Here is a 21651-nt window from a genome sequence, read left to right on the forward strand (position 1 = left end):
CCATACTTGAAAGCTACCTGAGTAGAAAGAAGCAGTCTGTTCAGTCCATGCCTTCAGTATGCAGTTGTTCATCACCATACGATTATGCACCTTAATAAAACCTACAGCTGCAGGGATTACTTCTACTTCTCTGATAAAAAAAACCCCTCAAAATATTGTCTCCGTGTATTATAACTTACTGTGGATATTTAATAAAAAATATCATTAGTGACTGTTTCTGAAGAAAAGAGATGTGGGCATCAAAGGAGAATTAATGAAGAACAGAGTGATATCTCCAAGTTACAAACTTTTGCTAAAAAATAGTGCAGAAGAAAACAACACACAGTTCAGGAAAGAAAGTAAAGCCCAAGACTTCAATGTTGTGGTTGCATTTATGAAAAAGAAAAAAAGTAAGTCTGAAACTAGCCTGAAGAAATATTTACAATTATGTGAAAACAGTCACTACAACAACCTGAAAAGCAAAAGATAATTAAGGAGGAAACAAAGCAGAACAATAAAACCATCTGGCTTGAATTCTGAACCAAACATTTTTGGTTCAAACAGACCAGCTTGACAGTAAAATTTTTACACTAAGGCCAAAGGTAAAACTAGGAGTCTTATTCTACTTCATTGTACTTCCTACTTGAATTATTCCACTTTTAAAAACATTAGGCTGCTCACACAGACCTCTTGAATATAATACTGATGTACTTCAGGTCAAAGACCTAAAGGTAAAATCCCATCTCATCCCCTGCCCAATACAGACCCTATATCCCAGGGTTTGGGTACCAATACCTAGTATTATGTTCATGTAGCTGACAAATGTTCATAATTGACATTAATGAAGTTAGTTCTGACTTTGTGTTTAGATTTATTCACCCTAAGGAAAAGATGCTGTAAATCTTCAGAACAAGCATTTCCAGCATATGTGGCATACTGTGTTAGCGTATCATACACAGCAAGTTACGCTTGCACTACACAGCCTTAACTAAAACACCAAATGTTAATTAGTGGCCAACTTCAATACATGAAGGAGTTTTATCTCACAGCTACATTATGCAGCAATGTGAGCAATTCCATCACAGCTGATAAGAGTTTTTAGAACTTCCTTGCTTATTTGCATACCAATAAACCCAGGTAAATCTACAAGCCAGCATGAAGATACAGCTTAATTTTTATCTAATACCAAAAATTCCTATTCAACTCCTGCTTGAGATGAATACTTAGCAAATACATGAACAACAAAATGGAACCATTCTTCCCAAATCAAGCAAAAGTCATCTAATGAAAGCCTCTGTATTATCCATAAATACCAGAAAGGGGACAAAACACAGGATTGAGTCCCCACAAAATGTACTGAAATTTTACTTTACTAGGAAGTGGTTAACAATTAATAGATGCTAGACTCATTCCAAGTGTTATTTCACTAGTAAGTTCCAAAACTGTAGAAATTCCCCAGCAACTTCATATATTATTCCTAACACTGCCTACATCTTTAAGTGTTTAAAGGTAGCAATCTGACTTCTATACTGAGATGACAAGATAGCCAGCATCAGAGGGAATTCTGCAAAACTCAACCTTCACACACAAAAGCTGTGACAGTACAATAAGATGTTTATGAGCCCTTTCTACTGCTGATCTGCTTACCTGGGTCCAGTTACAGCGGGGTTCTGCTGAATACACAAATAGAGACAGCCAACATACATGCCACCCAACCACAGGAACCTTACACATTTTTCAGTTTCTACCATTTCTAAACTCCAACTTCTCATGCAAAACTGTTTGGTTTAGTAGTTTGAGCATGAACTGGCGGACACAGAAAAGAAAACCAGAAGCCCCATCTTATGTCAAAATATTCATTGTATCTGCTGGAAAATGTAGCAAAAACTAAAGCCATCAGAAGCATGGAACAGCTTTGCAAAACAGGCAAATCAAGTTATGACATAGACCATGTGCAACATCAGCACAGTAGGAAAAAAGTAATATATTGCTAGCAGCTGCCATGACCACTGGCTGAGTAACAGAGAACTGAATTGTAATAATTGCAGGCAGACACACTAAGCATATATGTACAAATACACACAGACTGAAGAGCTGAACAGGTTTCCATGTGGCATATGAAACAAGAGTAATCCAAACTCACAAAGCCCTATTTTGCCTGCCTATAGAGAGGTAATGCAGACCTCAAAACATGAAAAACAGTATGAGCTGTTACTTCAATATTGATATGCAATGCACAGAAGGGAAAATGCATCACACTACATGCAGTTTTATCTACAAAAGGATATGTATCTCACAAACTCAAAGTAAATAAACCTTAAATTGCAGCAAGCTGTAAAACAGAGAAGCAACTTAACGGGCATATCTTTTACAGTAAATGTAGAACTGGAGAGAACACTTGACTTTTCAGGCCAGCTCAAGTTTTCCAAAACATCACTGTGTTATATACAGCATTATGGTGGTTCTTTAAATGGTTACAAACAGCAAATCAGAAACAGCACACATCTGACAGAAACCAGGCACAAGACAGTGCAAAGGGGGTATTTCCAGAATATCACTAGACAGAGGAGCAACTTCAAGTAAGCCATGACTTATCAATTCACTAGCTACTTTTGGAGTCTGAATAGTTGAACAGGGATAACTACTGTAAGACATCTTCCATTTTCTTGTTATACATTGACCACATACACTTAATTTCTGCATTTTCAGATGCTGTTTCTCTACATTTTAATGAATTGCAACTTCTATTCAAATGCACATACTATCTCACAGCAAGTGAGTCATTCACCACTTCCTGGCATAATAATATAGAAATGAAACTACTAAGCTGTATCTGCAGAAGCGAAATATGCACAAGTTTGTACAACATCCTGCTTAGGGGAAGATGAGTAAAGGCCATATCCATTACAAAATACATTTTAGCAGCTACACAAACAAGAATGTACTTCTAGTCTCTACAGACTGAAGGATAAAATGAAGTTATAATTACTAATTTAAGTCATATGTAAAAACAGGAACTGAAAGCTTCTGACTGGAAAATAAGAGGTGGTATTAAAATCAGTCTTTTAGTTATCCTGTATGCATCTTTTAATTATTTGTTTCAGGAAGTTATCATAAGCAGTCACAGACATTTAAAAATATTTGTATAAAATTATAGAATAATCCTTTCAGCAGGAGGCTGGACCAGACTACCTCTAAAAATCACATCCAACCAACATCCTCTGATCTTATGAAAATCCAAACCAAGTTTGTTCTGTAAATCACCTGCAACAATAAAATAATTTCTCATTTTTCTCCAAAAAATACTATACATGTATACACACAACATGTATTTATATCACACATGTATGTCTTTTAAAACCTCACAAAAGGTGAAGATAGCTCCATAATAAGAAATACTGGCCATAAAGCACTTAGATTCTAAAGAGTTAAAACATTTTCTCTCATTACTATTAGTCATGGGTAAGCCTAAAGAAGAAAGCCACAATTAAAGATACAGATGTTACAAAACTTGTAATATAAGCTATAAATTTTGGAGGAAAAACCCCAACAAACCCACACAAGAGAAAAACCACTAAAGGACACTATGAAAGAATTAGTCAGATTGATCATGAACAGATAAATGCAATGTAATTACTGCCTTGGTGCTAGACAAGACTGAATAAATATTTAAGTAGTGCTAAAGGAAAGTATGTCATAATTTTGTTCTGCTTTAAAAAAAGAAAAAAAAAAGCAGAATGACATTCATTTCTTACAATCATAAAGCAAATACTTCCTTTTCTCTTGGTAGGAAGAAACAATACACAGCTAGTGTTATTAACCATATCATGTCACAGGATCTGGAGAACTTGATTTCGGGTTGCTTCTTAAAGACAGCCTGCAACCCATAGAGAAGAACTTGGCTACTTGCCACTTATTAAAAATACTAACATCTTCAAAATGACCATCACGTAAAATTTTAAACTGGAAATGGATCAGGCCAGCAAGAATGACAGCAAACTAAGCTGCTTTCTTTCCTGCTTAAGCTGCTACAGATTCGTACCTTTAAGATTGCTTTGAAATGTGTTGAGTGAAATAGTGGGGAAGACAAACCTTTTCAAAAGAGCAATCAAAATGTTTCATAATATTCAGCATCTGTCTTCCATTAATTCTTTCAGGCTACTGACAAGTAGTAAGCACATATAAAGTTTGACATGTTCTGAAAGGTAAGGTATGTTAATCCTCCTTAACAGGTTTAAGCAGTAATAACACAATGAAAACAAAATTAAATCAAATTTTGTGCTAAGGAAAGCACAGACTCAAAATGGTAAATACATAAAGGAGACCTTTTATTAGTAAAATTACTCTCAGTAGACATAAAGAGCTGTCACTTTAACAGGGCCTTGGGAAGATGTGTGTTAAGTGTTTAGCTTGTAGAGTTAGTACTAGAAGAGCAACCTGGACTCTCATTAAAGCTACTGCAAAAATCTGTAAATAGGAATAACAGAAAAAGTAAAAAAATAAGAACAAATCTGCATACATCAGTAAAGTGAATGCATATAAACAGGTCTGAACTAACTGTAAACCAGTCGAATTAGATCAATAATCAATACACAGCTGAATTTCAGTGTGGCACACTTTCTTTCCCTCCCTAGAGATTAATTGTACTGATTTATGCAGTTCTGTTGTTGATATTGGGGGACACACCACAAAAAAATTCCACAAAAAAAAACACCAAATAAAACCAAAAGAAATCCCCACTATTGGTAAAACATTATCTCACTGCGAGCTGGAAACCTCTTTTCAAGATGAACCACTATATTTTGTTTAGGCAGTCTATATAATATAAACAAATTTGCTATAGTTTGTTAAAAATACCTGTTTTGATCTAAAATACAATTTTATGAAGTGTTTGTCCACCTAGATGTAAAGATCTAGATTATCTGGCAGGTATTGGCCTCTGAATATTCCAGAAGTCAGACTGAGTTAATTAGCAATCCCATATTGTTCTGAAAATGTATTTTAAGGACACTTATCTACCTTGACACAAAAAAGTCTTCCAGTTAAGGCAGTCAACATAGTTAACCAAGAAAAGAAACAAACATTATAACAAGCAAAAAAAAAAAATAAAAATTAAGAGCTCCAAATTTTGTTTTAAATGCCACTACTAATTTGTATTAATAACAGCTACTCCAGGTAGCTTATTGTTCACATTACACCAAGCAAAACAATAGTTAGGGAAAATAAAAGGAAACTGCATTCCTCTCCAGTGCTGGAAGGTTATTGTGTTCACATAATGAAGACAAAAAAGCCCCCAAAACCCAAAGTAAACAACACTGTCTAGCCAGCAATGGCAAGGCTAAGCAAAAATCAATTCCCTAGGAGAATTCAGCTTAGTAACTAGACCACTGTAAGAATCCACAATTAAAACAGCATGGTAAGGGTTTTGCACTGGTTTTATTTCTTGTTACCACCTCAAGCCATGCCAGAGAGTCTGCAGTAGTTCATATTACTCAGTACAATGGAGCAGGTTTCATTTGATCACAAATAATAGTTTTAAGATACAGCTCTAATTAATGAAGACCGCCGGTAACAAACCCCTAAAACCTCTATTTATAGATTTTGTAAAAGCTGTTTGGATTTGACATCCATTTCAGTAGACCTTCCAAGAGATTATGATGGAAACACTTTCTCAGTTTTACAGGGCAAGAGTGAAGAAATAGGGAGGACGCTTAAGTATAGTTTTAATTTAAGTCATAGATACTAGACTCATTAACAAAATACAACAAGGTACTTCTGGTAGGTCATTTACTTACCTCCACTTGCTGATTCTTGCTCTTCCCCTTCAGGAAATGTAGCCTGGCTTGGTAAGCTATTCCTAGAACGAGTGACTGACTCTAAGTGTGAAGCCCTTCCCAACAGAGATAGCTCATCTAGCACCTCTCCTTCTTTGGCTTCCAAATCAGATTTTGAAGTGGTTAACTGTTTTATGTTACCTGGTGCCATTAAACTATTTGGGTCATTTAAACAAGCTACAGTACCACTGTCCAGGCTTAACACTCTGGCACGATTCTTGGCACTGTTTGTGCTAGAAGTCCGTCGTGTAGATCTTTTTTTGCTAATTCCTTCAGAGCTTACGTGGGTTTTGTGAGCATTTTCAGAGTCTGTGCCCCCACGGTCTTTAGAAATGTATTTGGTCTTTAAAGCACTGTATTTTCCCTCAGGAGACTGGCATGAATGGGAGGTGGTGCTGGAAGAGCTATCACTGCTGAACTGGTGAGCTGACTGCATGCTTGATGTCCTGCTCAAGTCACTTTGATCACTGGAGTCCTCATCGTGACAAAACACAGCACTGTGAGGTTTAGTACCAGATACACCTCGGAAGGAAACATATTCCCTGTGCCGACTTGAATCAAAACTACTAGCCCGCTTTTTTCCTGTCCTTCGCCGGCTGGACTTGTGAGTAGAGGCTGTTCGATGTATTAAACTAGAAGATTTTGGTCGAACATCTCCTTCTTTTTGTTTTCCACTAGTTTCTTTAGAAGCTCTTGAATCTACTAACACAGCTATTTTCTCACTCTGCTCATCTCTTTGTTCAGCAGCCTTCCCATGCGGCCTGTCCGCTTGTGTAGTCAATTCATTGGCATGTGGGTTCTTATTGGCCTCTTCTGAAGCAGAGGCACCAAGACCTTTCTGGCTGTGCATCTCATCAGACACATTAGAACCCTTTACCTCTTGAACACCACCCAGAGGACTCACTTCCACAGCAGTCCTTTCGCTACTAGTCCTTTTGTCAGTAGTAGAACTACTGTCATCCTCTGAGTCAACACCACAGTCTTTTTTCTTACCATCCTTTTTCTCTTCTCTAGGAGACTCCTCCTCATGCTCTGACAATACACTTTCTATATGTGTTGAGCTAGTATGTTCACTTTTATAGCTACTGATGGTGCTGTTGGTGTCACGATCAGTCCCGCTGCAGTAGCTTTCTGTTGAACCACTGCTTCTAGTACTCAGGCTTCTCAGACTGTCCATACTTTTGTCTGCTTTCAAGGATTTGCTCTTCCCACTCTTAGTCAATGGTTGAGGGCTGCTACTTTTCAGAATGTCATCTAATTGAAAAACTCCTGAAATGCAAGAGTTCTCACCCAAAGACTCTCGGGATCCAGAAGGGGGCTTGGAAGCTTCTAACTCACTGACAGGATCTAGTCCTCTTTTTTGCTGATAGAGGGGGAAGTCATTTAGTGAAGCATCTGGAAAAGCAACAGCAGAGCTAGAAGTCCTTGGTACACCTCGTGGTCTATGATCCTTCCTATAGGAGTGAGAATGCAGAGTTACCAGCGAAGCTACTTCTGTGTCACATGCACTGTTTTTAGACTGGTCCACAAGCTGGTTGTTCGAGAGGCACACTTTGTCACTGCTGTCCCTTGGCAAATCCTGTCCAGAGGACAATGAAGGTTGGATGGAGACAAACGAGTCGTTTGACACCAGACGAAACAGCTTCCGATCAGTTGCCAAATCTGTATAAGTACATATTTAAAAATATTCATGTAGAATGTTCAAGTAAGTTACACAACTTGCTTTAAATCTGTTAGTTTATATCGGACAAAGTAAATGAACTAAAAAATCCAATTGCAAGTACTATGAATTCATCAAATATTTTATAACATCTCGGAAAACCTGACAGGCTTTTTCTTAAATAAAAAAAGAAATCAACAATATCAGCTTATCCCTAGCAAATAATAAGCTAATTCTGACAAGTCCCCAACCTCCTCTATTGCTTATGTGTCTCAGACTTAGTATTTTTACATATCTCAAAGTTTCTTAATTATAAAACAGTACCCTGCCTTTTGTTTTGGTTCCCACATGCAGTAAACAAACTTTAAAGCTACTAGGGAAAACACAGGAAACCCCCATTAACACTGAAGTCACCAAAAACCCAACAAAAATCACCTTTCCTACCCAAGTAAGCTCACAGTTAGCAAGGATGCAGTCACTGTCACAGGTCTTCTTGTACTATAATGAAACTCCCTATGAAGTCACTGAGTTTTACTACCTCTAAAAAAACACAAAGGAGGTGGTTTTTGCTGTTCAAGCAAATCCTGAGGATTTACTGTTAGCACTCGGTTAAAACAATCATTCCTGCTACCCATCACACCCAGTCTCCTGGAGAGTGTCCATCTGCAGGCAGTACTAAAAGTCAGTTTTCCCGTTTGCTTTTGACACTAAAAATAGAAGATCTGGAGGCCAAGTTAAGTTACGTTTCTACAGTTGCTAAATTTCTGTAGAGTATATTTGAACACGTGCAACTTAAGAGACTTCCCAGTCTCTTTATTCAGCTTTATTTATACATCATTCAGCTGAAAGTAGCAGAACCCTGTGGCCTATTACAACAGCATGGCCACCTGTGATGCTCCTTTTCAAACACACTTTCTGTACAGAATCACACAGTAGTGACTGAATCATCTATCTAATGGCTCTAATCACCCGTAAGTGATTAGACTGGCAAAATGAAAGGTGGTATTCTCAAAGTTGACTTCCTCCTAACCAGCAGGTACTTGAAAATCAGCAAACAAATATTTCCCTTTGGTTTTATGCTCTGTTTTAGTCTGAGCAGGTATTTTCCTGGCAATGAAGCTAAATGAAAAATTGTCCTGTTTTGTTCCAGAACACAAGCTAACAGTTTCCTTACAGATTAGAAAAAAATTTAAAAAAAAAAAATTCACCAAGCTGATAACCTGTATCTTGGAAGCAGTCTATAGCTCTAAGAACATAGAGCTCTGTATGGTGTTATTTACTTTTAAAAAAAGCCTGCCACATTTAGATTTGTCTGTACTTGTAAAGAAAGCAAATTAGTCTACAATGAAGTCCATTATTTACAGGCCACCTGTAGTCTAAGAGACACAGTCTACAGAAATGTTAAGTTACCTATCCCTATCTTTCAGCAGTAAGGTGACAGTAAATATTTATTACCTGATGCAAGATGTCAGAACAAGGAACACACAGTCAAAGAATAAAGTTATCAGCAATCAAATTACACTTCTCAGAAGCCTGAGTAATTAAGAAAGGAAACAGGGAACCCCTAGATAGACTCCAAGAAAGGGTATCAACAAACTGCATGAATTTATTTAGCATATTAAGCAAAGGGTCTCTGGTAACAAAATACCATGTTTAAATATGGAGAAGAAATTTTACCTTGTTCTTCACTCCCTTCTTTACATAGGCTAGAACTCTGGCCAAGACTCAAACTGATATCATCAGAGGTCTTGGCCGTGTCAGTATCACCTGCAAATTTTAAGAAATAAGAGTATTAGTGCTCAAATATTAACACATACATCTACATTCTCAGTTGTCATGAAAGACTGTTGCTTGTATTTCTTCATCTATAGGTAATTAACAATTACATAATCATAATAACACGAGATTTCTTTTAAGTAAAAGTACTGTCTACTCTTTCTTTCATCTTCCACAGAATTCAATGGCAAAAAAGACTTTTTTTTCACTTCAAGGCACATCTATTGGAATATTTCTTTTTGCATGGTTGTCTATAAAAAAAAGGAGGGGTAGACTAAGAAAATACTTAATGATCAGAATGATAAGATTCATAAGAAAATACGTAATGATCAGAAAAGCAAGGAAAAAAAAAATGAAGGTGATAAAAATTCACATACAATTTTTGTTTTAGCCTTATTGGCTGGATAAATTTGCAATAAAATACTCTTACTATGCAAAATTGTTATCTTTTCATCTTAGAGGAGTTCACAAGGGCTGAAAAATACTTTAGCTAGATGTCAAGCAACGAGAAGCAATAAAGTCACTGATATACAATACCAGAAGGGTAATTGGTTGCACTGAACTCAAAACAGTAAAAAGTCTACACCAACCAACCCTTTGGCTTTGCATTTTGTAGGCAAACGGAAAATCTGTCATTACATGGGAACTAGAATATAGCCACAGAATATACTCTCCTCATGTTTTGGTCATATAATTTGCATGTCCAAATAAGACTTCCCCTAACTAGTAAATGCTGTATTTTGCTAAAAAATAATAATAATAATAAAAAAAAATAATCAAGATGACTAAGGTAGACAGTATTTGGAATCAACACAGTAAGCAATAGTGACTTGAAGTGTTTCTGCAAGGTAATTTAGGTAGCTAAAAATCTCACCTTTGATGGTTGCTGCTGTTCCCAGACGAGATAACCCAGATCCAACCTAGAAAGAAGTAATAATGTGAAAAGCTGTACACTTTCACAAAATAAACAATTGTTATTTCCTATTACTACTACACATGCATTTGCCCATACACGTAGAAGAGGTCTTTTAAGGCACAAAAGCATCCAGCAGCATAGTGCTTAAAATTCTGACTGTTTCCACTGCAGAGAGATGAAAAGTCATGTATGTAATTAAACATCCAACTACATCACAACACTACTCCATTCAAAAGTCAGCACTCATGGAGACTTTACTATGCTGATTTTAAAAAGTTTCTAACCTAGGAATTCTCCTTACTTAATGTGGCAAGAAAGTACAAGTGCAGTGCTACGCTAATAACTGCTGTTGTAAAACTGAACATTTAATGCAGTGACCTTGGTTGTCTAAAATGCTTAATGAAAACACAATCTTAGCATAAAACTTATCTGTTCAACAAATGTCTTGCTGTCTGTAAACACCAAGCTAAATCCAAAAACTGCTCCCATGTGAAAAGATACATATTTTCCAGTTAATTTCACATTCAATGGCAAACCAGAAGGCATGGTACCTGCTCATACAAAAGATTTCACTATTTAGGTTTGCAATCTACCCTTCCAAATATATCCTATAACGCACTGGAGATTACTTAGCAGACTTGCTAAAGAGAATTTGGTGTTTCCTTCAATAACATTTTCAATACAACCTCTCAACTATAAATAGCATACAACAGTCTAAGTGTCAGATAATTAAATCACTCAAAAATGAGACAGAGGAAGAACACTCAAATGCAAAATCTGAATCTATAACACATAAACATGATGGCCATTTGACTGATACATATATACTTACTGGGATGGTGTTCTCCAAAAATTCCTAGTTAAAATTCCTAGTATGCTCTGGGGGAAAGAGCATAGTTCTACTAGTTATTTTCTGTAAGCACAGCAGTTTCAGGTAACCTGAAGATACGTGCAGATCCTATTGAGCCACAGCACAGAGGAACAATGGCTTTACGTGTAATGTGAAAAAGCAGCTAGGAGTTTGTTTAAAACATTTTCTTCACAATTGTCACACACACTTTTAGTTACTCATTTTGTCATGCTTCAACATTTTTCCATTCAATAATATGTTTTCCTGAATGCTGTCACTGAACACAAATGCATCATCACAGTAAAGCTACTTCACAGAGAAAAACTGAACAGAACTCAGATGCTTACTGTTCATGTTCCCTTTTGACACTGCACATTCAACCACAGGGGACCAGTGAATACTAATTTTATTAGGATAAATACATTCTAAACACTATACTATCTTTCACAGTAGCTTGAACTTCTTCACATGATTTAATATTATAACTCTTATGTCTGGAACGTATTTTTTCCAAAGACCAGTCAAAGAACTAGTCTGGGCATCATGTTTCTATCTTCCTACACGGACCATCGCTTCCTATTCCTTTGAACATCAGCAAATGCCTTCTTTCTTAAATGAAGAAAAATCTCTTAAGAGTATCTATACTGCATAAATGAGCATGATTCAGATAAAACATCAACATTAGTATACCACTGCACTTCCTCATCTACTGCTTGCTCAGAGCTAATTAGAAGAACCTGATATTGTAATACCATGCCAAGGACTTTCACGGCATTTGAAGACAAGTCCTGTGTCTTTACCATGATGCTGCATTGCTCATTATCAACCTAACTGTATAGCCTGGGCAGTTAATCTACTTTTCCTCATGAAAGATTGATAAAAACTAGCCACAACTAGCTAAATGCCACAAGCCAAACAAAAGGAACAGCACATCCAATGCTATGGAATTTGAACACAAACCTAGTAGACATAATACGGAAACAGAGCAACTTCGCCAGTGAAATTCAAGGCAACTAGAGCATAATGAAGTTACATTAAAATGTAATAAAGTCATGTTCTTCACTTCCATCTGGCAGGAGTCCCTGTTTATTGCTTTCTTCCCAACCCTGCTGAACAATCAAGAAAGTGAAGATTTTGCAGAGGACATCCAAAAAATAAACAGTTCTACTTTTCCCATTGCTAGAAGTTTATCTTTTTATTTTAGCAAATTAACTTTTTTGACCACAAAATCTGAACTATCAGGAATAGTAACCTGCAGAAAGCAAATTACAAGAGATAATCAGCAGTGAGTACATTCTAAGGCAAGTTAACAGAAGCCTCCTCCAACACAGCATTGAAATTTACCAATTAAGCTTTAAATGGCAGAACAAACAGAAGTAAGTGGGGAAGACAAAGCTAGAACATAAGGATAAAGATACAATTTGAGCTATCTAATGGCTCACAGATACCCAAAGGAACAAGGGAATCCCACCACAGTGGGTTCTTAGGACTTAGCTCACCATACTCTGAGTCATTTTGTTTTTTTTAAATCAGAAGAAAGCTAGCTGAGCAAACAGTAATACTTTCTGATGGGACAGTAGGTTCCTTTTCAAAATCCAGCCATTTCTAATTTACGTACAAGATGGGATAAGAGCTATGCTGCTGCGAGGATGCAATGCCTTCCTAATAAAGCAGTTACACACAGAAAGGAAAATTGTTTAACCAAATACAAATACCAAAACACCCTGGAAAAGAACAGGAAGACGTTTTCTACAGACTGCAAAGCTAGCAATACTAAAGCAGCAACTGCAGTAGCTTTAATTCTTACCTGGTTGTTTGGATCTATCCCAGCATAAGAATTGCGTGAACTACAGCCAACAGGGGGAGTTGCTTCTCGTATGAACTCTGACATCTCAATCCCTCCACCAGGGTCACTGAGAGAAACATTAAAAAAAACCCAACACACATTATCCCACAAGTTAAACAAAAGTTTGTCTATGTTGAGTGCATATTCCAAACAAGTTCTCCCTTCTCAAAAATCAAGGGCTCACATATATCCCAGTATATTGGATGAACACTGGCTGTTTGACTCAGGAAGCTCAGTCTGACCCGGAGCGCTCTATACACGGTCATAGAAACTGCTGCCACAAGTCTGCTGCCACCAGCCAACACAAACTGTGACAACTTAGGTGCTTGAAAGGCATTCCAAAATGCTGACATATTAAATTACCCCTGTGTATATGTGCAGACATGTAACTTTTGGATCATCTGTTCAACTATAACACCCAGAAATTCACCAATAGAAAAACATACTACATAGAACTCAGAGCATGGAAAGGTCTCCTGGTCTTTTCCTTAGACTGAATCTGGGAGCAAAAGCTAGGATGACAAATGAAGAAAGCCATGTGTAAAAAAATCTGAACAGGCAGAGACATACAGGGCCATGGAGTCTCTCCCAGGGATGCAAATCACATCTTTCTACTCAAAAAGAACTTCCCTTCAGATATTTTACAGTCCCTACCAAGAAATATTTTGAGGTACAACATATGCATCATTGCATCCTAGTGATTTCACCCTTTCAGGATTAGTAACTATTGGCTTGAAAGTATTTCCTAGAGCAACATCATCAAACCGTAATTCAACGGAATTCAGGTTGTCAAAGGCAGATATTATATGAAACAAAAGCAAGTTGGATTCATCCATTAGGACAGTGGGGTCTGAAGTAAGCTGAGGACTAGAACACATGGGTCCAACCTAGCATTGATTGTTAATTGCAAAGAGGAAGCAGCTGAGGCACTCTTTTTCTATTCCATTATAGCTCTCTTCAAGGACCTTGATCCAGGAGACTTCGAACAGAAGTGCCGAGGAATTTGACACTGATCCTCTCTGCTTCTTCCCAAATACAAACAACAGCTTCCCAACAATCAAATTCCAGCATTTTGCTGAGCACTCCTCCAGCCAGACCAAATACACTAAAGACAAAGGCCCTCTGAAGGGGACAGAAATAGACAAAAGCACTGCTGGGCTTACTTAACAGATAATTTGTCTTACAGGAAAGTCTTACGCAGTAAGAACAACACCTAATAGGGTGGCCTGCACAGAGCCAGGAATTAGAATCAATGAACCTTATAGGCCTCTTCCATCTCAGCATATTCTGTAATTCCAATAATTTTTGAAATATATGGACATCACTTGAGGATATTGTAAACAAATTGTCTGTAAACTAAAGGACCTGACACATGACTCATCCTGCAGCATGACATATCAAGTTGTTGTCATCTTGGAGAGGTGTAAAGGCACAACCTCAGGAATCACTCTAGAAAAGAAGCACATCATTTTTCTTACATCGGAGGTGGACCAAAAAAACCAGACAGTTTGAAGTTAGGAATACATTCTTTTAGCAAAAATATGTTAAAATATGAACAGCTGCTAGTTAGCAGAACAACTATGGTCCAACTCCAGCAAATTAAAAAAAGAAGTGAGAAGCCACCATTTTGTTGCAGCTCAGCAATGAAACAGGCATACCCTTGGAGACAGCTGTTTACAGGGCCCTCTCTGGTCTAGTATTATCCATCACACTAAGGCAGGTAAGGAAAATTAATTTTCAAATATACAGCACCAGCTTCAGCCAAAGTATTCCTTCTGTAAGCATTTTAAGAATATATAAGGACATAACATGAATTTAAAGATGAAACTGAAGAATTCTCACAATGTTTAAGTTCAGCATACATTAATGATGACAACTGAAAATCTAACAGAGAATGCCTTTCACAAAAAGATGAAATTCCTTTCCTATTTGAATAATTCATTGAGAACCACTGCACGTGATTAAAGTACATGCTATGAAGTAGGAAAAAAACTCATTGCAAATAAGCTTTCATGCATAGAACCAGATAGTTAGCCAAAGAAGACAGCAATTTTGTCTAAAACAGAACCATCAGATATCAGCATAAGCAACAGCAAAATCCATCACTGCCACTCTACTTACAGCTTCTATATTCTTTGATAGCACACACAAACCAATAGATGAACAAAAGTTAGTAACAAGCATCAGCAAATAAAGCCTGCAGGAAGAAGCAGGAAATACAGATTTCTAGGACTGACCATTCTATGCCTAAGTACCTGGACTTTAACAACATCCAGAATTCTTTACATTGAGACCTACTTGATGCCAGTGCCATGGCCATGTCTTCCTGATATGAAATTCTACAAATCTGTTTCTTACAGTTTGCTGTCTTCATTCCTTAAAGCAAGTGTTACACTCTTCAGTTTGCAAACAAAATAACTGCACTGAAGCTACTACACTAATCAAGAAGACTGAAAAAATTACACCCAGCAATGGAGATTGCTGTGAAAGAGGCACCCAAAGATGACACAAAGCAAATTAAAACTATTATTTCTAATTATTAGTAACTCTGAACTAAAGTTAGTATCTGCAGGTATATCTCATCAGCATGTCAAAGACTAACCAAAAGTATGAAGAGGCCGTAAGTCTACACAAATTCAATTAATTTTCAATTTCAAGTTGAAAATCTGACTTAGGCTGATTAACTATAGAAATCTGATATTCAGACCAGAACTTCAAGAGGTAATCTGGAATAAGTTACTTTGATTTCTGTACAAAGCAGAGGAAGAATTTATTATTTTCCTTTGAAAATCATCATCTGTCCTTAATGTCCAATAAAAGAGTAGGGTAACTAGTCAGGAGGCTATTCTCAAAATACCTAAGAACCACTGCAGGAACTGCAAATGCTATCAGAGCAGATTCGAGAATTAAGGGAAATTTTCTTCCAAACTGGAGTCACTAATGATAGCCAAAAATAAAAACTAACTAACTCCAAACTCAAGAACAGGTATGCCAGCCACAGAAAACTGCAAGAATAAATAGCAAAGGCAAGGCAACAGTTTTAGACATCACCTTTTTAAAATTTTATTTTTCTTGCTCATATTTAAGTAGACTGTAAATACTTCAAAGATGCAACATTCTCCAGCTACTAGCTTTACTTGGTAGAAGTAAACATGAAATTTATGAAGAATCATTATTACAGGTCTCCCATGCTGATGGGGATAAGGAACAGCAGTGTCACCAGGTGAACACTATGATACTTTGAATCATAACAGCCACTAACAAGAAGCCATATTCATATATCCAAAATGAGGACTGACTTAAGCATTTTAAATTATTTATGCGGGTCCACTAATTCCCAAAGATCATGCTTGTACTGCTTCTTCTGTATTTCTACAAGACCAGAAGCATATATTCCCTCTACTTGCTTTCATGAAACCTCACACAAACATTACTATACTAACACCTGAAGTATGAAAACAGCAACTCACATCCCTTTCTCTAAATTAAGACTTTCTTTCAAAAACATTAACTAGAGAATTTCAGCTTTAGAAAAAGGACAGCAAAAAAAATAACCAAGGCACTTCTAAAGGAATGGTAAATTGTTCTTTGCTTAAACATGCCAAAGTTTCATGGAAAGTAACGCCCATCCACAAAGGTTAACTGAAGATAAATAAGCAGTTCAAGCAAGCTTACAAATGATAGCACATAATTTGTTAGATACCTGGAAGCATCACTTTGAGGATAAAAATCTTCAGAAAAAAAAAACCTCAGCAGTTCTTAGAAGTTAAACAGAATCCTGAACACAACCACTATTTAATCTTGCAAATATACTAAGATTTGTATCTAAAGTGGTCTCTGTGAGCGCACATGTGGCAGAGTAAAAACTCTAGGATGGCTTTGTAAACTATACTATGTGCGTATTTATTTGGTATCACATGCTGTAGGCTAAGCTATCAAAACCAATATTCTGATTATGCAAATATTTAAGATAGTATCTCTGCTCAGATCTCCCCTATATCCACCTTGTATTAGGGAAGTAGAGTTTAAAAATCAGAAAACCCTACACACACACACGTTCTCTTTCCAGACAGGTTTGGGTTTTTATTAGTGTTCCAATTTAACTTACTAAGAGGGTTACAGCTCAATATTAAACACTCATTCTACATCCCATCTACTGTTTTGAATGCTACCCCAGAGTTCTTGTAAGCTTCCAGGCAAAGATTAGTATATACTGTACATCCCACTTACCAAAAAGTAACTCCGTAATTTCTGCATTGACCTTGTTCCCAGTTCTAGTTAAGAGACCTGAAAGTGGGAACAAGGATCATATAAAAGTTAATGAAACTTTAGTTGGCAAGCAGGACACACAGCATCAAACTAACCTCTACTTCTGAGCTCACAATACTTATAATGTAGTACCTCGTCCCATGTCAACTGCTCCCTAGACAAAACAGAACTGAAACATCCAGAAATAATTCACAACACTAGTAGGAATTCCCTTACCAACTTTGGGCCCCTGTTTTGGAAGCAAAAGCTACCTGGCAAAAATACCCTACAAAAAGAAAAACCCCACCAAAAACCACTCAGACTAAACACCTAAAGGTTACACCTAAAACATGCATTACCAAGGTTGCATGAGAAAGAACAGACCACTAGTTTACTTCCATGAATTTTATTAATCAGAGTAAGCATTAAGATACAATTAGGGAAGCAATCTGCCAAAATATCTCAGAGTACCATTTTAGTAAGGCATAGGGTGACCTAAACAGAGTCACAATTAAAATCAGCAGCCTCAGTTGCCAAACACATCATGGAAAAAGGGTCAGGTTTATAAAAGATTGATAGAAGTTACTGTGTATCAGCTTCAGAGGAATCCAAGACACTGTTTTTGCCAATACCTGAGCTGAGAGAAGACACACAAGAACCTAGGACATGAGAAGCTACCCCACAGATACATGGGAAAGTCCTTTTACTTCTAGGCTTAGCATTTTAAAGGCCAGCAGTTTAACACTTCCTTCCTTTAAAAGCATCACAATAAACAGACTCAAGAGGCTTCTTGCAAGTACATTTCCTCAGTAAGACACACAACCTTTTAAGAGTCAGGACAGCATACCAATCACCTCACTTTGAAAACTACTCATGGCCACTAGTACCGGAAACTCAGAGACAAGAGATAGGTCACCTCTAAAAGCTAACAACTCAAGGCTGATTTATTTCATACAGTTTAACTTTTAGATGGCCTCAATTATCTAAGGCAGGCACAGGCTTTGATACTAGAGCTCGTAACACAACCACAGTCTGATCAAACTGGTTAAGCTGGCCTTGCTGATGAGTCATCTTTTGCTCTTCATTCTCCAAACAGTCTGTCAGAGGAGGAAAACCTCTGGTGTTTTTTATATACCAGCTACAAAGGAGATCTCTGGAAAGGAATTACCTCCTATTGACAGTACTTCAGAATCATTATCTTCATTACTGAGCAGAGCAATTCCAGAATTTCCAAATTCACAGGTCAGCATTCTCCTTAAAAAGACTATGACTGGAGTCAAACATTGTATCTGACTCCTGTTTTTGCAACACTGAAATTGAAACCAAGTGAGACACACCCCCAGTGATTAAAGAATTAGCATGTAGTATGTGGTCTCTGACAGCTAGACTTTTAATGTTACATCTACTACTGAAATAAGATTACTTGTACTAATTATGTTCATTAAGCATTCAGTGACCTAATAGGCTCACATTTTCCATTATATTGTTTCCAGCATATTCAATATTGTTCTTGAACTCCTTTGGGAGAGGAACTAGGAAATTATTGTGAATCCATCATTTCAAACCTAACATATAAATAAGTCTGCTTTTCAAGGCCAGACAAAATTGTCTTTCAGAACTACAGAAATCTGTATCTATATTCCTCAGTGTTTCATCTCAATCCCCATTCCAGTTACACAGCTGATGAAAACAGGACTGTTAGTAATTTGAAGCAGGATGCAAACATCAGCAGACAACTTACCTGGGCCCATTGCTGTCTTTCCTCTTGGCTGAAACATTGCTTTGTTCTGCTTTTGCACCTCTGTCCATATGCTCACTGGCATTCCTCTCCACAATTTCTCCCTCATCCAGTGCCCTGTGCAAACGGTAATTCACCATCTTCAAAACGATAAAGAGAGCTGCTATCACTGGGCAGTAGACAGCTACTATCATCATGGAAGAAGGAAGAGCCTTTCAAAAAAAGAGTAAGAAAAAGTTAATGAACACCAGGTTCAATATCCATAAGAACACTATCTAGATTTTAACAGTTTGTTTCATAAAGAAAAGATGATCATTCTGAAAGCTACACCACCTACAGCCAGTCTTTGTGTGAAAAATGTTAAGTCTTGCAACACAAAACAGAAACAGTTGGGCTACCAAAGATACTAAATCACCACATCATTGTGCTAAATAAACTTGTTTGACTGAAGCTTGAGAACCAAGTTCAACTCTCATTCTCTTCTTCCATGTATTTGAAATGCAAGACCTAGACTAGGAAACTTAGAATTAGCATATTAGACACCCAACATTTTTGATTAACTGTTATGAGTAAAAAAAGATGGGAAGATTTTAAGCACATAAAAAAATCAACCAAGCATGGGGTGAGATCTTATTTCAGGGCTAGTACACAGCACCAAGTCCATTTCAGAAAAACTTGATGCAAGTTTGACAGCATGGCTGGATGGGAGAAAACCTCCTTAGATACCAAACACTGGTGTTTTGACTTCGCTTGTCAGCTTCCAACAGCTACTGCTGCATGAAAAGACACTGATCAGTCACACAAGCCAAACTGTTTCCTACTTGCATACATAAAGAGGCTGCTTACATGTGTGACTCACACACTGCGCAGTAGAACACAACCTGCAACACCACAGGCAGCAAAGATTTGTGCTAGATCATTGTATGCCCATGGAAAGGTAGCCAATGCATGTTCTGAAGAAAATTTTTCATCTGCATGAAAAGCAGCCAGAAGCCACATAAAATAAAAAAACCCTCAATCCTGAATTCAACATTTGAAATTCCAGTCTAAGTTAAGAGTTGCCATGCAACTCCTGCAGAGGTAAATAAGGCCTTTAGAGATCAATCACTTCAGCAATAGGTATTGATGAAGTCCAGCCTGACAGCTACTTAGAAGTGTTCAAAGTACTGGTTAAACTTCAAATTTCACTTCAATGCTTTCATCCCTCTAAAACATACTTTGTGTTTTTAAATTTTGCCATTACCCTAGATAGTGACTAAACAAAATGAGTATTAAGTCTCAGTATTCATCCAAAAATAGGCAATTTCTTTTATGAAAAGAACAAAAGTTTAGGTTCTGAAGTATTTCACTGCACCACTATCCTTTACCCTGCTCATGATATAGTTTGAGATATACCTCCAAAATACAAAAATACATACAAACATATGACAATCAGAATTAAACATCTGATATCCAGCTTGAACTGTCTTTTTTAGACCTCATGGCTGAAGGACAATTCCAGCTCATTTTCATACCTCCCTAGAGAGACCATGGGAAGAAAAGAGTCATCATTGATAAAAAAAGTCCCAGGAATACCTTGCAGAGTCAAAACAATAATCAGAGAAGAAGACAGTGATGCCTCTCTAACCAGTGCATAGAAACATTTTGAGTAATTTAAAATTGATTGGCTGACAACATAGTGTAACATTATGCAATGTAACAATCTCCTACTTAAATTTATTCTCCTGAATCTTAGAAGGATTTTAAGTAGCACAACCTAACCACAGTAGTCAGCCAAACAATTTTAAGGGACTTAACCTAGTCATATGTGCTGAAGAGAGAGGCCTCCTTTTCTTTTTCTCATTTTTCCCTTCTGACTCTTCAGGATGTCCCTGGAACTTTATCACCATGATGACTCTTCATAACCTAGCAAGGTATTCCTCCAAAACAAGTCAAGTCTGACAACCATCATCAACACCTACCTTTTCCTCCAAAACAAATTAAGTCAACACTTACTAAAACATTTGAAGTAGGCCAGGCAAAATAAGCTTAAGTTTGCTAAGTTTCATTTTGCACGCTGATCTGCATAACATCATGATAAAGAAAGATTCACTCACCAGGCACCAACTAAGGAAGAAACCAAGCTACTTAAAACCAGCATCAATAAGCAAACAAGGGATCCACAGTGATATGGCATCCCTACAATCCCTGAAGCCATGCTACAATAGCTTTCTCAAGAAATTAGGTGCTTCTACTTCCAAAAACTTTACAGTCAGTTCCCTGCAGGCAAGGGCCAGCCTGTTAACTTTGGAAAAACTCACGAGCTTCCCGTACCTGCTAGTCTGCACCAATCACATATGGCTTGAACCTTCCTCTCCTTTACAATATCCAGTGTTCAGAAGTCATTGCCAGAAGAGTCAGACTAAGGCCAGGTAACAAAAGCTACAGTTACTATTTAAAAAACATGCCTGTAACTTTTCTGTCTAAAGAGCTCATCAATTTTTCCCCTCTACTCTGTCAGCAGTGAGGTCATATTATATCCAGTTTATCTTTCAAAATCTACACATCCGGTTTTTCAAAGGAAAGCTTTAAGAGTAAACACGAGAAAAAAGGCAAAACACCTCGTGTAGCTTGCAGCAAACCTAGCAAGGAATTCAAACTTTTTCATCACATCCTGTTTTCACAGGATTGCAGAATTTTTTTTAAAAAGCTAAGGTAACTGACTACCTTTCCTTCTTAATATTTGTAGTAGCTGCTCATCTCAGAATAGGGCATATATTCTGGAACTAGAAGGCATTTTAGCTAGCTTAGTCTGCCATATGAGC

At 37.2% G+C, this 21651-nt stretch overlaps 1 protein-coding gene across 7 annotated transcripts in view; it reads right to left on the minus strand.

Moving 5' to 3' along the window:
* Positions 1–21651, minus strand: part of PCNX1 (pecanex 1) — an 89400-nt gene that overhangs the window by 62406 nt on the left and 5343 nt on the right. For 6 of the 7 annotated variants that reach the window (XM_015630477.3, XM_015630482.3, XM_015630480.3 and 3 more), the window contains exons 2-6: positions 18851–19059; positions 12823–12928; positions 10124–10169; positions 9151–9240; positions 5775–7475 (exon numbers count right to left, since the gene is read on the minus strand). In XM_015630477.3, the coding sequence (XP_015485963.1) occupies positions 5775–7475; positions 9151–9240; positions 10124–10169; positions 12823–12928; positions 18851–19059 (2152 nt within the window). Of the gene's footprint in view, positions 1–5774; positions 7476–9150; positions 9241–10123; positions 10170–12822; positions 12929–17091; positions 17149–18850; positions 19060–21651 lie in introns of those variants that run through there. The other variant, XM_015630484.2, reaches the window with a different exon arrangement.

This window comes from Parus major, chromosome 5, assembly GCF_001522545.3.
Source record: "Parus major isolate Abel chromosome 5, Parus_major1.1, whole genome shotgun sequence".
In the NCBI taxonomy this organism is placed as follows: Eukaryota; Metazoa; Chordata; class Aves; order Passeriformes; family Paridae; genus Parus; species Parus major.